Source organism: Ranitomeya imitator, chromosome 3 (genome assembly GCF_032444005.1).
Source record: "Ranitomeya imitator isolate aRanImi1 chromosome 3, aRanImi1.pri, whole genome shotgun sequence".
NCBI classification, from domain to species: Eukaryota; Metazoa; Chordata; class Amphibia; order Anura; family Dendrobatidae; genus Ranitomeya; species Ranitomeya imitator.
In genome coordinates this window covers 85,214,308-85,228,966 of record NC_091284.1, presented here as the reverse complement: position 1 = coordinate 85,228,966, position 14,659 = coordinate 85,214,308, and the positions used below count along the sequence as shown (strand labels likewise).

General features: G+C 42.8%; 1 protein-coding gene across 1 annotated transcript in view; it reads right to left on the bottom strand.

Moving 5' to 3' along the window:
- Window positions 1-9,416: 9,416 nt before the first annotated feature.
- MOSPD2 (motile sperm domain containing 2) overlaps window positions 9,417-14,659 on the bottom strand; it is a 172,551-nt gene continuing 167,308 nt past the window's right edge. The window contains exon 15 of the mRNA XM_069761043.1: window positions 9,417-11,529. Coding sequence (XP_069617144.1) covers window positions 11,419-11,529 — 111 coding nt within the window. The 3' untranslated portion in view covers window positions 9,417-11,418. The remainder of the gene's footprint in view (window positions 11,530-14,659) is intronic.

Genomic DNA, 14,659 nt, shown 5'->3' with positions numbered 1-14,659 from the left:
GCATTGTCAGTGTAATTTCCAAATCTAGAAGTGTAGAAGGACCTTTCATTACACAATGGTCACATGACCAAAGATCCTTCACCCTGCAGAGTGTGGAAGAAACGGAGAGAAGGTGTACAGTAGGTAGCATGGAGTGTGTGGTTGCAATATGAAGTGTGTGTAACATTCTCAGTGTATAATATACAGTATGTGTCGCATGAAGTGTGTGTGCAATATACAGTGTGTTTGGGTATAGCATACAGTACAGACCAAAAGTTTGGACACACCTCATTTAAAGATTTTTCTGTATTTTCATGAGTATGAAAATTGTAAATTCACACTGAAGGCATCAAAACTATGAATTAACACATGTGGAATGATATACTTAACAAAAAAGCGTGAAACAACTGAAATTATGTCTTATATTCTAGGTTATTCAAAGTAGCCACCTTTTGCTTTGATGACTGCTTTGCACACTCTTGGCATTCTCTTGATGAGCTTCAAGAGGTAGTCACCGGGAAGGGTTATCACTTCACAGGTGTGCCCTGTCAGGTTTAATAAGTGGGATTTCTTGCCATATAAATGGGGTTGGGACCATCAGTTGTGTTGAGCAGAAGTCTGGTGGATACACAGCTGATAGTCCTACTGAATAGACTGTTAGAATTTGTATTATGGCAAGAAAAAAGCAGCTAAGTAAAGAAAAACGAGTGGCCATCATTACTTTAAGAAATGAAGGTCAGTCAGTCCGAAAAATTGGGAAAACTTTGAAAGTGTCCCCAAGTTCAGTTGCAAACACCATCAAGCGCTACAAAGAAACTGTCTCACATGAGGACCGCCCCAGGAAAGGAAGAGCAAGAGTCACCTCTGCTTCTGAGGATACGTTTATCCGAGTCACCAGCCACAGAAATCGCAGGTTAACAGCAGCTCAGATTAGAGACCAGGTCAATGCCACACAGAGTTCTAGCAGCAGACACATCTCTACAACAACTGTTAAGAGGAGACTTTGTGCAGCAGGCCTTCATGGTAAAATAGTTGCTAGGAAACCACTGCTAAGGACAGGCAACAAGCAGAAGAGACTTGTTTGGGCTAATGAACACAAGGAATGGACATTAGATCAGTGGAAATCTGTGTTTTGGTCTGATGAGTGCAAATTTGAGATCTTTGGTTCCAACCACCGTGTCTTTGTGCGACGCAGAAAAAGGTGAACTGATGGACTCTACATGCCTGGTTCCCACCGTGAAGCATGGAGGAGGTGTGATGGTGTGGGGGTGCATTGCTGGTGACACTGTTGGGGATTTATTCAAAATTGAAGGCATACTGAACCAGCATGGCTACCACAGCATCTTGCAGCGGAATGCTATTCCATCCGGTTTGCGTTTAGTTGGACCATCATTTATTTTTCACCAGGACAATGACCCCAAACACACCTCCAGGCTGTGTAAGGGCTATTTGACCAAGAAGGAGAGTGATGAGGTGCTACGCCAGATGACCTGGCCTCCACAGTCACCAGACCTGAACCCAATTGAGGTGGTTTGGGGTGAGCTGGACCACAGAGTGAAGGCAAAAGGGTCAACAAGTGCTAAGCATCTCTGGGAACTCCTTCAAGATTGTTGGAAGACCATTTCCGGTGACTACCTCTTGAAGCTCATCAAGAGAATGCCAAGAGTGTGCAAAGCAGTCATCAAAGCAAAAGGTGGCTACTTTGAAGAACCTAGAATATAAGACATATTTTCCGTTGTTTCACACTTTTTTGTTAAGTATTGTAGTGTTTCACCCGCTACGGGTCTTGGGGATACTCGCTTGGCAGCAGGATAAACACTTCAGGCACGATATCTCACACATACCAGTCCATATGGTTTGTTCAATCTCCGCATAAACCAGACAGGGTACAGTCCATTTCATTACAGCCTTGAAACATTGGACAGTTCACGTAGCAGATAGGCTTCTCTGCTGTATATTATAATCCCGTTGTCCGGGGTTACCTCTCAGAAGTTCCACTCCTTACACTGACTTCAGGTCAGTCCCAGGTCCTCAACACAGACCGTCCAGGTCTACGGTCTCCCGGTGCTTCCAGGACAACTCCACTCCCAGGAGTCTCCAACACCAACCATCCGTGCTATGTCCAGCTTGCAGGCTCTCCAGCCTGGAATGGTCTCTGTGTGCTTCCAGGACGTCCCCACTTGGAACCGTCCAACACACAGGCCATTCTGCAGTGTCCTGCCAGGACACACGGAAGTGTGTCCACCCTGACAGACACTCACACACTCACTCAATCTCTCTTCCATGTGCTACACACACCTCCTTTACATAGGTGTAACCACACCCAGGTACCTGTCACATGGCTAGTAAGGTGAGCGTGACATCACCACAGGTCCTTACACACAAAACCATCTTACGTGTTCAGACACGCCTCTTTGCTGAGTTTGTAGGTGACTGAACCCACCCATCTCTCCAATCACCTGGAAGCCTTTCCCAATGTAAACAAACCCCTAAGCAGTAGATCTGCTTGAGCAAAACATACCCAGGCTTCCATCACAGGGCCATCCACCTCTGCGATACATACCATCCATCATTCACATGACCAGTCGCTATGCTACAGTATATAATTCCACATGTGTTAATTCATAGTTTTGATGCCTTCAGTGTGACTTTACAATTTTCATAGTCATGAAAATACAGAAAAATCTTTAAATGAGAAGGTGTGTCCAAACTTTTGGTCTTTACTGTACATATGTGCAACATGAAGAGTGTATGTAACATTCAGTGTGTGTAGTATGAAGGGTATGTGTAAAATACAGTGAGTATAGCATGCATAATGTGTAGCATGGAGGATGTGTATGTAATATACAGTCTGCGTGTATGTGTGAGGATGTAACACATATTGTGTGTAACAGAGAGGGTGTAGCATGGATAGTGTGTATATAACATACAGTGTATGTGTGTAACATGCATTTGTGACACCCCAGATTCCTGGTAGTCACAGTGGCATTGCTTTCCTCACGGGAAAAGTGATGTCACGCTTGGAAGTGAGGAAGAATTAGGTATCACAAGCATGCAACATGTTCATACTCCAGGCCAGAAGGGGGAGCTCTGATCCAGTTTGTGGGTGGCTCCCCTATATATATTCTGGTCTGGAGGGAAAGTTAGTTCGTCTGCCAGAGACAGGAACTGAAGAGAGTCTGTCAGAGGGACAGAGGAGAGAGGACAAGAGGGGCCGTGAAGCCAAGTGAGGCGCTGCAGCTCCAGAAAAGAAAAAGATATAACAGAAAGCTGGACAAGCTGCAGAGAGCGTGGAGTGGAAGCGCAGGAGAGTGAAGAACTAGGGGGGTTAGCTGCGACTGAGCTATCTCCCTACTGAGCGCAGATACTGGTAGCCGGAAGAACAGGGTTGTGTCGTACTCCAAGTCGCACAACAGAAACCGGCAGGACAGCCGGATGACACGTCACTTGTCCGCCATTGAAACCTGAGGACACAGTAGCACATAGAGCCTGGGTCATGATCGAGACCCTGTAAAAAGGCTCGAGCTACCTGTCGTACCTGCAAGGAGGACAGAGAGAATACGTGAGGACCTTGTGAGAGGCATACTCAGCAAGATACTACTTCACAGCGCTAGGAGGAAGGCTTCCAACCCCACCTGGTAAGGGGGACTCTCAACTCGCTTCCAAGCCGGCCGGACTACACCTGCATCCGTGATCTGGTACCCTGGGCTGTGGCTGCCTGAATTCATCAGTAAACCAGGTAAAGAGACTGCAAACCTGTGTCCTCCGTTTCTTGCTACACCACCCACGATCCTTATCTATACACCGTGAGCCCTGGGGACCCAGCTTCACCTGTGGGACGTTATACCATCTTTGCTGCCATAATGTCACCCTGGTGGACCCCTTTAAGCAGTGTCGGTCACCTCTGACCAAATACCACTGGTGGCTTTCTTTCACAAGCCCTATTAAAGACATTTCCTTTAACATGGGTGCCCAGGGCCATGGACCTTTAAGTACCGGACCCGGTGCCGAGTACCCCACAGTCCTGGCAGACGTTCCACATTTAATGTGTAGCATGGAGTGTGTGTAACATACAGCGTGTGTAGCATCCACATTTAAGAATACCTGCAGTGTAGACGAGTGTTCAAAGGTGTAAACATGTCAGCACTTATGCAATGAAAGAATGAAACAGGTGATTGGTTTGTTTTTGCTGGAACAAAAATCATCATTATCGACAGCATACCACCACGTGTAGAGAGGATATAAGGCAAGGATGGGGAACCTTTTTTCTGGCAAGGGCCATTTGGATATTTATACCACCCTTCGGGGGCCGTACAAATTGTGTCCTAACTCCACCCACAAGGTACGTCCTGATGCCGACACTGGTGTCACGGTGTAATCTTTGCCTTAGCATTCACTAGTGAACACTGCATGCTTGTGTTCACAGAATACTAAGAAATCATTGGGCCGTTGGCCATAAAAATACAGCTGCTGACCCATGTACTGCGGTCTCTATAAATCTGCTCGGGGGCCGGATAAAATGTCATCGTGGGCCATAAACGGCCCTTGGACCTGAAGTTCCCTACCCCTGATGTATGGCAACAAAGCCATTGTATTAGTGATCATTGTGTCCCCATCATTCTTTTGCGCCAAAAGACATGAATAATGTTGATTGATGCTCGATTAACGGTCTGGAGTCATCTTGTGTAGAAGTTCTAGGATCAGACTTTTCTTGTAAATTCTGTTTCGATGTGGGATACTCAACCTTCTTGCAGAAAGTTTGCCTAAATCCTGATCTTGTTCTGCATGTGCAAAACGAGTTCACGTTTGTGCTCACGCAGACTAGAGGCTTTAGGGAAGGATTTTCCTTAGCAAGAAGTTGCTGAGGATACGTTCTTATTGTTATGTATGCCTGGGAGGGAAGAGAACATTTGAGGTAGTATAAAGGTTTATATGACAGTTCATTTAGATTTGCAGTAAGTTTATTCCTGTTTGCAGAGGTGTCAGCACCATCAAAGTACAATAAAATCCTCCCGGAAATCTCACAAAGAAAATTTTTTGTTGCATTAATATAACAGGAAACAAGAACAAGATCCATTTTCTATTCACGGGGAATCAGTTCTATCTTTCAATTGTATCTAGAGTAATAACCCTTCTGTTGCGGCACTTAGATGTAATATATCCAGCTATAATATCCCTGTGATTGCCGCAGCGCTCTTGCAGCTGTCAACTGAACATTTCAAAGGGATGTTGAGACTGAAACTCACTGGGAGCCTTCAAAAAAAAGTGTTAGTTAATGGAAATTCATTTTTTTTCATTCAGGTTCACCATTTTATTATCTTCATCTCAAGTGCAGTGATAGACAAGAACAGACGAACACTTGACAGTTCTCTTCTTGGAGCTGTACAGGAAAAACTTCACTGATAGTGGCCAGGAAAGAGCAAAAGCCAAAAGATTCATAATGTAAATGCCAAAACGTAAAAGGAAACATAGGAAGACCTTTCAAGAGTGTTTTCTCAGTTGACGACTGGTAACGATAGTGCTGTCCAGACAAAAGCGCAATTCACCTGGAATTACTGTGCAGACCATAATAGGTAAAGTGTGAAGCACAATGCCAGTGCCAGGGGGAATTTAGAAGATATTTACATGAATATATTCACTTAATAAGGAAATTATTCCTCACTTTGGGAGAATGGGGGAGACATGTAAATTGAACCTTTTTGCTACCATTGCCCAACTATGAAAAAAGCAGAGAAAAAAAGATCCATAGGCTGGATATAAATACAGTTTGCTTTTTATTTTTTTCCATTAAAAAGGAAAAAGGTGTTGTCCAGACAGATTAAAAAGAATCCAATATTCTGGCGTGTTTCTGGCCGTAGCCCTTAGTTGTAAGGCCTTATTCTACGACTGCCTTATTCTACGACTAAGGGCTACAGCCAGAAACGCGTCAGATGGATTCTTTTTAATCTGTCTGGACAACACCTTTTTGCTTTTTAATGGAATACAAATAAAAAGCAAATTTTATTTATATCCAGCCTATGGATCCTTTTTTCTCTCCTTTTATCTAAATGTATCCGATGGTCAACGGACTTGGATCCTGCCTGTACTATTGAGAAGCAACCAACTATACATAACACGGTGAGGCTTATTTCCTCATTTCTATTTTCTTCTCTTCTATTGACCAACTACAGTATGTCTGCAAAGTTTGGGCGTACATCACAGATGTGGAAAATAAGGAGAACCAGCACCAAACAACTTGCAGCATAACTTATCAAGCTTGCTCGGCGGACCAGCAGTGTGTGGCTTGCAAGATCCCAGGTGCAACACCTGGAACGATCAGCGTCATACAAAGTCCAGGCCAAAGAGGAAAAATAGGTGGCACTCGGTGATGCAGTAAAACAATCCTTCTTTATTCAATACAAGTAGTACATACCGTAGATGCAGGGGAGCAGGTACAGCGGAGGACCACATGGAACTGTTGAACCGTCTGATCGACGTAAAACAGATTTCGTCCTCCGCTGTATCTGCTACCCTGCATCTATGTACTACTTGTACTGAATAAAGAAGGATTGTTTTACTGCATCACCAAGTGCCACCTATTTTTCCTCTTTGGCCTGGACTTTGTACATCACAGATATAGTCGAAAGAGAGCCATTGAGTGCAGAAAATCTGATGTAAAAGCTAAATCAGGGGATAGGTTGGAGCTAAAACCAAAACCAGCACAAATATAATTATTTGGGTTCCCCGTTGAGAAATCTGTGAAGCTCTAGCGACTCCAAACACAACTTGGCTGATATGGTGCATTCGTGACACAATGAAACTTAATGACGGAATCCTCAATATGGCTGTATTGGGTGAAGTTTTGCTCATCCTCAGGCTGGTGAAGATATGGCTAAGCATTTCTTGTTGATTGGTGACAAAAGTCAGACTTATTAGCTTGAGCTGTCCGGCATTTCTTATACTCTTATAGTTATATATTTAGTTTATCTGAAAACAACAGCTAAAAACAGCTTTCACCAGATAAGCCCTTTAAGTTGCTGTGCCAAGTGTCAAAATTATGCTAAAACTTCCCATTTAATAGGCGGTGTACATGTTAGACAAGACAGCGTAAAGATGTGTCAAATTAATCATCCAGCATGAGCTAATGTGCTTTTCTACATTTTAAGATTGTCTACAAAAATACTAAAAATATACATATATATATGTATCTTAGTAATAGTTTGAGTCCCTTTTAAAGGTGTTTTTCTCATTGTCTATCTTATGGAGTGCACAGTTCCCCAGGCTCCAGGCTTCTGGGTGCGCTCTTGATTGATTGACACTTCAGACCGGTGATGGTGTCGTACCACTGACCAACTGTGCGCTGTCTGATGTTACAAGCAGGGGCATCTTTACCTATGAATAACACCGGTCTACAAAAAAAAAAAACAGAATAGTTTTAGACTAATTTAAGGGAGCTGAATTCAAATCTTATCTTATAATTTATCACATCACGTTTTTGCGCTACAGGTATATGGTCCATTTTCAAGAATTCCATGATAAATATAAGTAGTGTATGAAAAGTGCCGGTTTATACGGTTCATTAAGGTAAATTTAGTTTTCATTTAGTCTCCCAATAAATGTGAGAATATCTTTGTTTTCTTTGAACGTGCATAATTCCCATTTGTTATGATAACACCCTTGTTTTCTGTGCTACTGGGACAGTAGAGCTACAGCAGAGCATTGGGTGAAAACTGAATGGCCTCAGCGACAGAGTTTGGCATCTGGCGATAAGAATGTCATCCATAACCCTCTAGTGGATAGGAAGAACATTGTTTTTCCTCCCTTACACATAAAACTTGGATTGATGAAGCAGTTCGTCAAAGCTCTCAATCACAGTGGAGAATGCTTTAACTATATATGTTCAACTTTTCCTGGTCTTAGTGAAGAGAAGAAAACGGCTGGAATATTTGATGGACCTCAAATAAGAACACTTATGAGAGACCCAAATTTAATCACATCAATGAATCAGACAGAAGAAAGAGCTTGGAATGCATTTTGTAATGTGGTGCAGAATTTTCTAGGGAATAAGAAAGCAGACAACTATGAAGAGATTGTGGAAGAACTACTAATGAGTTTGCAAAATCTTGGATGTAGAATGAGTATCAAGATCCACTATTTACACAGCCATTTGGACTTTTTTCCAGAGAACCTTGGGGATGTGAGCGAGGAACAAGGGGAGCGTTTTCATCAGGACATTAAAACAATGGAAAAACGGTATCAAGGCCGGTGGGACTCACATATGATGGCTGACTATTGCTGGAGCTTGATGAGAGACAACCCAGAAGCTGTACATCACATATCAGCCAAGAAAAGAAAGTTCAAATAACTGCCATTTGTCATTCATCTGTGTGCCATATATATGTGTTTTTATATTTTATAGTTTAATTCTGTAAGTATATTTGATTTGCTGTACATAGACTTTGCAATCTTTGTTATTCCTTGATTAAAAATATACACTGTAGTATCGAAAATCATGTGTTTTTATCATAAAACTTTAGATAGGAGTAATTTTCATCAAAAATTGAAAATATCTCGAAATCCTGATGTGATAACCAAAAACGGAGTTCATATTCGTAATCAGCAGCCAAAATTGACTTAAAATATGTTTTAAAACATTTTGCCGGAAAAATTGCGTTGACCAGTGTAATCAGAGGAGCACACCAGCACTGAAGCTGGTCAGCGTCATTTCTCCAGCCAGCTAAAAAGCCGTGCTTACAAGCTCTCCTTTAAAGAGCTTGCAAAATAGATTGCAGTGGTGGTCAGTAAGCTAGACTGCAAACGAAGAGGATTTTTAATAACAATCGAATTGCAAAGTTGCTTATTTTTATTAGCACTTTGCAATTTTAAACTTAATATAATTAAAATCAACTTTTAAAAATAAGGAAGACCAGAAGTCATGGAATAGCAATTATTTATACAAGTATTGGATACTGTCAAAGCCATAGTTTATGAGGTTCTAAGAAGTTATCATTAATTCCCTCATTAATTCTCTCATTAATTCCCTCATTACATACTCACAGACACATTGACACTGTAGTGCTGGAAAAGGCTCAAAACATCCATAAAGGAATATATGATACTGGAGAGTTACTGGACAATTACTGTAGCTTTAATGAACCAAAAGTTAATACTGTGACACAAAGCTCCAAAAGACTGATTGCTACATAGACATTTCATGTGATTTTACTATTCCTCCTTGGCCTCGGATCATTCTATCATCGCTTCCAAAATAACCTCTGGGACTCGGAGCTCCACTGAAAACACAATTATTTAGCGATTAGATGGGGACTCTGGAGCAGGGTTTTCTGCTCATTTGTATCTGCTGACCGAGCAAATCTATAAATGACCAGGAAGTGGTATCTATTGGAATGAAATGGATTAAAGGTATCTTATTAAATTATTTTAATTTTTTTTTTGTTACAGAACATAAGGTTTATAATTAAGTAGCAATTTAGAGTTGATAAATTTAAAGTTGATATCGATATGAAGATTTTATTACAGGAATAAGTTAAGTAATGGTAAATTATCCTAGACACCAAACTTTAATATACAGTGGATACGGAAAGTATTCAGGCCCCTTTACATTTTTCACTGTTTGTTTCATTGCAGCCATTTGGTAAATTTTGCACCTGTCAAATCTTGTTTGAATGCAGATTGCACATTTTCTGTTAGTACAATAAACCTCATTTCAAGGCAGAAACATTACTGTGTCCAACAGTTATTAGATATATGAAAATGAAATAGCTGTTGCAAAAAAAACAATTTTTAGAAAACATTAAGCTTAAGATTAATAGGGGTGCCCAAACTTTTTCATATAACTGTATACAGAGGAAGTTGTCTGGCACAGAAGTGGTGCAGAGGCAGTGGTTATACACAAAAAAAGAGCTGAATAGGGTGTGGTTTGACATATCGGAGAACAAACTAGGGAGTAATCTGACACAAAGTAGAGATGGATATGGAGTTTTCTGACTCACAAAAGTGGCAGAGAAGGTGTGGTCTGTGTCAGGCAGTGACCCCTGTTACATCTAGGGGGTGCTGTATGGGCTCCTCAGGATACGCTTGGAATGTAACTGTGATGGTGAGACACTGACTGGTGTCGTGATGAATGGCCGTTATGTATCACAGAGGTGGGTGGCCCTGTGATGGAAGCCTAGGTATGTTTTGCTCAGCAGATCTACTGCCGAGAGGTTTACTTTACATTGGGAGGCTTCCAAGTGACTTGGAGAGTTGGGAGGGTCCAGTCACCCACATACCCACCCAAGGGGGTGTGTCTGAACACCCAAGAGGAAGCCTGTGTGTGGTTGTATGTTTGAGGACCTGCGGTGATGTCACGATCACCTGACTGGCCATGTGATAGGTACCTGGGTGTGGTTACAAATATGTAATGGAGGTGTGTTTGGCACTTGGGTGTAGAGTTTTTGGGAGTCTTTCAGTGTGGCCAGATTTCCATGTGTCCAGGCTGGACACTACAGAGTTGCCTGTGTGTTGGACGGTTCCAAGTGGGGACGGACATCCTGAACTGCACACAGAAAGACCGTGTTTAGGCTATAGAGCCTGCGTGCTGGACATGGCACAGCCTGTGTGCCCACAGGCCTGAGAGAGCGGAGCTCTACTATGGACATTGAGGATTAATCTGTCTGATGTAAGACTGTTTGTCTTTTGTTCATGTTCTATGGTTTATGGAGAAAATAAACCACATAGACTGTTTTAAGTGAAAGATCATTCCTGTGTGCCTGAATATCACAGCCAAGCGAGTGTTCCCCAAACCCATTAGTGATCGTGGCATCACATCTGACACATAGGAGAGCTAGAAAGGAAGTGGTCTGTCACAGGAGATCTGAAAAGGTAGTGATTTCCCACACAGAAGTCTTAGGGTATGTTTCCACGGTCAGTAGACGCTGCTGGTTGGATGCTGCATACATCCGCAACGTCCAACCAGCGGCAGCCAGATGTTACAGCATAGTGGATGGGGTTTAATGAAATCCCATCTCCTCTATGCGTGCAGGGACACCCGTGGCTTTCTTGTGTAGATGTCTTTCTAGACCACAGCATGTCTATTTACCTTGCGGAGATGCTCCGTCTCCACAAGATAATTATTACCGTCCAAAGTATAGGATGCGGTGATTCCGAACTGTTCAATGAACACATGCGGAATCACCTGTGTTCAAAAGCAATTTGGACAGAGTGGACATGTGCTGCGTCCAAAGCGCTGCTGGTTTTGGCCCGTGCAAACATACCCTTAGAGAGAAATGATCTGACAGGAGTGGTAGAGAGGGAGAGGTTTGACACACAATAGAGCTGGAGAGGGAGAGGTCTGTCTCACGAGTCTGGATGTTTCCACCTTACTGGTAAGTATTGAATAACAAAGAAGTTGAATGAAGTGATGACAGATGTTGGAGAGTACAGGAATATTGGTTTTATTTAGAACAATGTATTAACAATCAAAATGATATAGATTTGTGCTGCTGCTTCAACCGAGAAGATCCCAGTGGAGCTGCTACAGATAATGAACAAGTCCTCCAATCCCCCAAGCTGAATAAAGAAAAGAAGAAAAAAATGTTACACTACAATCTGGGTTGATTCAAAACAGATCAGTGTCAGATTTATCTTTATCTATGTTCAAATGTTCACTTAAATTAAATTAAATTAAATATCCTAAACTTTCACGCTAATTCAATAGCGGCCATCTGACTGATAGAAATAAACATAGTGCAGATCTATCAGCCTTGATATCAGAGCAACAATTCTTTTATTAGTTACTAGATGGCAGCCCGATTCTAAAGAATCGGGAGTCTAGAATCCATATATACTTTATTTATTCAAATGTAAGAATAATACAATTAATAAATAATAGTAAGAAAGAACAAAAATAATAGGCAGTATATGGAGAAAACACCAAACAAAAGTTCAAAATTGGTGTGAAAATGTCACTGAACCACTTCACAACTAAATATATATAGCTTTGGTAAATGGTATTATCATTTTTTTGACGAAATTCGGCAGGAGCTTGAAGAGCAACGTCACTGGGCCCGCCTCCACGCAGTAGAAACTTGCTGTGAGGTAAAAATTCAAAAATCACACCAAAATGGCGGGCGGAGTGTGTCACAGTACGGCACGTTTCTGATTGGCTGCCGCCTGCTGCGAGCGACCAATCATACACTGGACACTGTTGACGTCACTTATCTCCGGACATTAGCTCCGGACATTAGCTCCGGACATTAGCTCCGGACATTAGCTCCGGACAAAGCCACGGAAGTTGGCACAAATTGCAGGAAGTAGTATTCTAGGCAATTATATATTAGATCATTAGTGATGATAGTCCGGGAGACAGAATATCGGGCATCGCATCATATAAAACCCGATGACGCTATGCCGCCGGCCAATCACAGTAATGCCAGAAGCCAACATGTCTACATTACAGTGAATGGCAGGAAATCCCTGTATGTTTATTTGCTGTCTAACAGCCACAAAACATGTGGGTCGGGGACTTGAGCATTGTGCTCGAGCACCAACGATACTTAAGGTACCGTCACACTTAGCGACGCTGCAGCGATACCGACAACGATCCGGATCGCTGCAGCGTCGCTGTTTGGTCGCTGGAGAGCTGTCACACAGACAGCTCTCCAGCGACCAACGATCCCGAGGTCCCCGGTAACCAGGGTAAACATCGGGTAACTAAGCGCAGGGCCGCGCTTAGTAACCCGATGTTTACCCTGGTTACCAGCGTAAAAAAACAAACAGTACATACTTACATTCAGCTATCTGTCCCTTGCCGTCTGGTTCCTGCACTGACTGCTGGCCGTAAAGTGAAAGTGAAAGCACAGCACAGCGGTGAGTCACACAGCGGTGACTCACCGCTGTGGCTGTGCTCTGCTTTCACTTTACGGCCAGCAGTCAGTGCAGGAACCAGACGGCAAGGGACAGACAGCTGAATGTAAGTATGTACTGTTTGTTTTTTTACGCTGGTAACCAGGGTAAACATCGGGTTACTAAGCGCGGCCCTGCGCTTAGTAACCCGATGTTTACCCTGGTTACCAGTGAAGACATCGCTGAATCAGTGTCACACACGCCGATTCAGCGATGTCTACGGGGAGTCCAGCGACGAAATAAAGTTCTGGACTTTCTTCCCCGACCAGCGATCTCCCAGCAGGGGCCTGATCGCTGCTGCCTGTCACACTGGACGATATCGCTAGCGAGGACGCTGCAACGTCATGGATCGCTAGCGATATCGTCTAGTGTGACAGTACCTTTAGGGAGCAGCCCAATGTTCAATCGAGTATTGAACAGTGGCGAGAACGCTTACTAACCACTAGTTATCATTAATAGGGCTGTTATTTCACCAATTTGAAAAATTGGACGGAATATCGAGTATATTTTGCATTCCGAAATCAAAATTATCCATATTTCCTATATTCCTTATCTTATTAATATATTTAAAATATTGTTCGGGAATCATCCAATATAGAATTAATAAGTACGCTGTTGAAGGTGCTTGCTGGAAAGCCACATGAAGAAATCCCAAAATGAAGAAAAATCTGGAGCCATGGAAGCGTGAATAACGTGAAACGGCCGTCGTCCTGTTTCTCTTTTCTGCATAATCTGCACTTGTCCTTGCCCGCACAACCTTGTCCATCAAAAACAGGCAAAGATGTTTTGTTTGGGCCCGCTGCACCCTGCTTGTGCATTTGTATTGAGGCCTATTTAGACAGGTAAGCATCTTTGCCTGTTTTTGGTGTTTTTTCTTGAATGTGTCCTTTTTTGGTGTTTTTCATGTTAGAGTAGGACTGGCAATACGTAGGGACCCTTGGCGTGGGTTGCCAGCTTCCATATTATGGCCAGAATATCAACTAATACCTTACATATATTTATATGTTTTTTTTGCACGTATATTTTTTGCAGGGTGCAGCTGGGCCCAAATTGTTCTGCACACTGTGGCCTCTGTTCACACGGGATGCATTTTAGCACTGGGTAGCCCGCCATAGGGTGTTATTAATAGGCTGTAGCCAGATGCTTTGTATTCCTTGTGTGAACACGCCACATACAGAGTATTTTATCTTAGTGCATTGGTGTACCACACGGCCAAACCCTTATTGAAGGCTGGCTGTTTCATTAGGTATTGCACCTGTGCATTTGCTATTTTGTTCAGGTCCGCTGCACCCTGCTTGTGCATTTGTATTGAGGCCTATTTAGACAGGTAAGCATCTTTGCCTGTTTTTGGTGTTTTTTCTTGAATGTGGCCTTTTTTTTTTTTTTTTTTACAACCTTGTCCATGCAGTTCTTTGTAAAATAAAGCAATAGGTCCGATGCACAAAGAGAAAGTAGGAAGCAGCACAGCCCGATAACGAGATACAATGTGGAATCACTAGTGGAGCCGCCGAGCCTAGCGTTTTCAGGGAGGTGCTCACGTCTGAAGCACAGCAAACATGTAATAGTAGAAAATAAAGAAAGACGTGGCGACACTCACCGATCCTGTGAAGCAGACTTTTCCTTTTTATTTACGCGTGGACCCGTAGAAGCGCCGGTGTTGGCGTGAAACGGCTGTTGTCCTCTCCCCGCTCACCTCTTTTGGTTTATGTCTCCCCCGTGCCGTGAAGACGGTTTCACTATTGCTTGAATAAAAAGGAAAAGTCTGCTTCACAGGATCGGTGAGTGTCGCCACGTC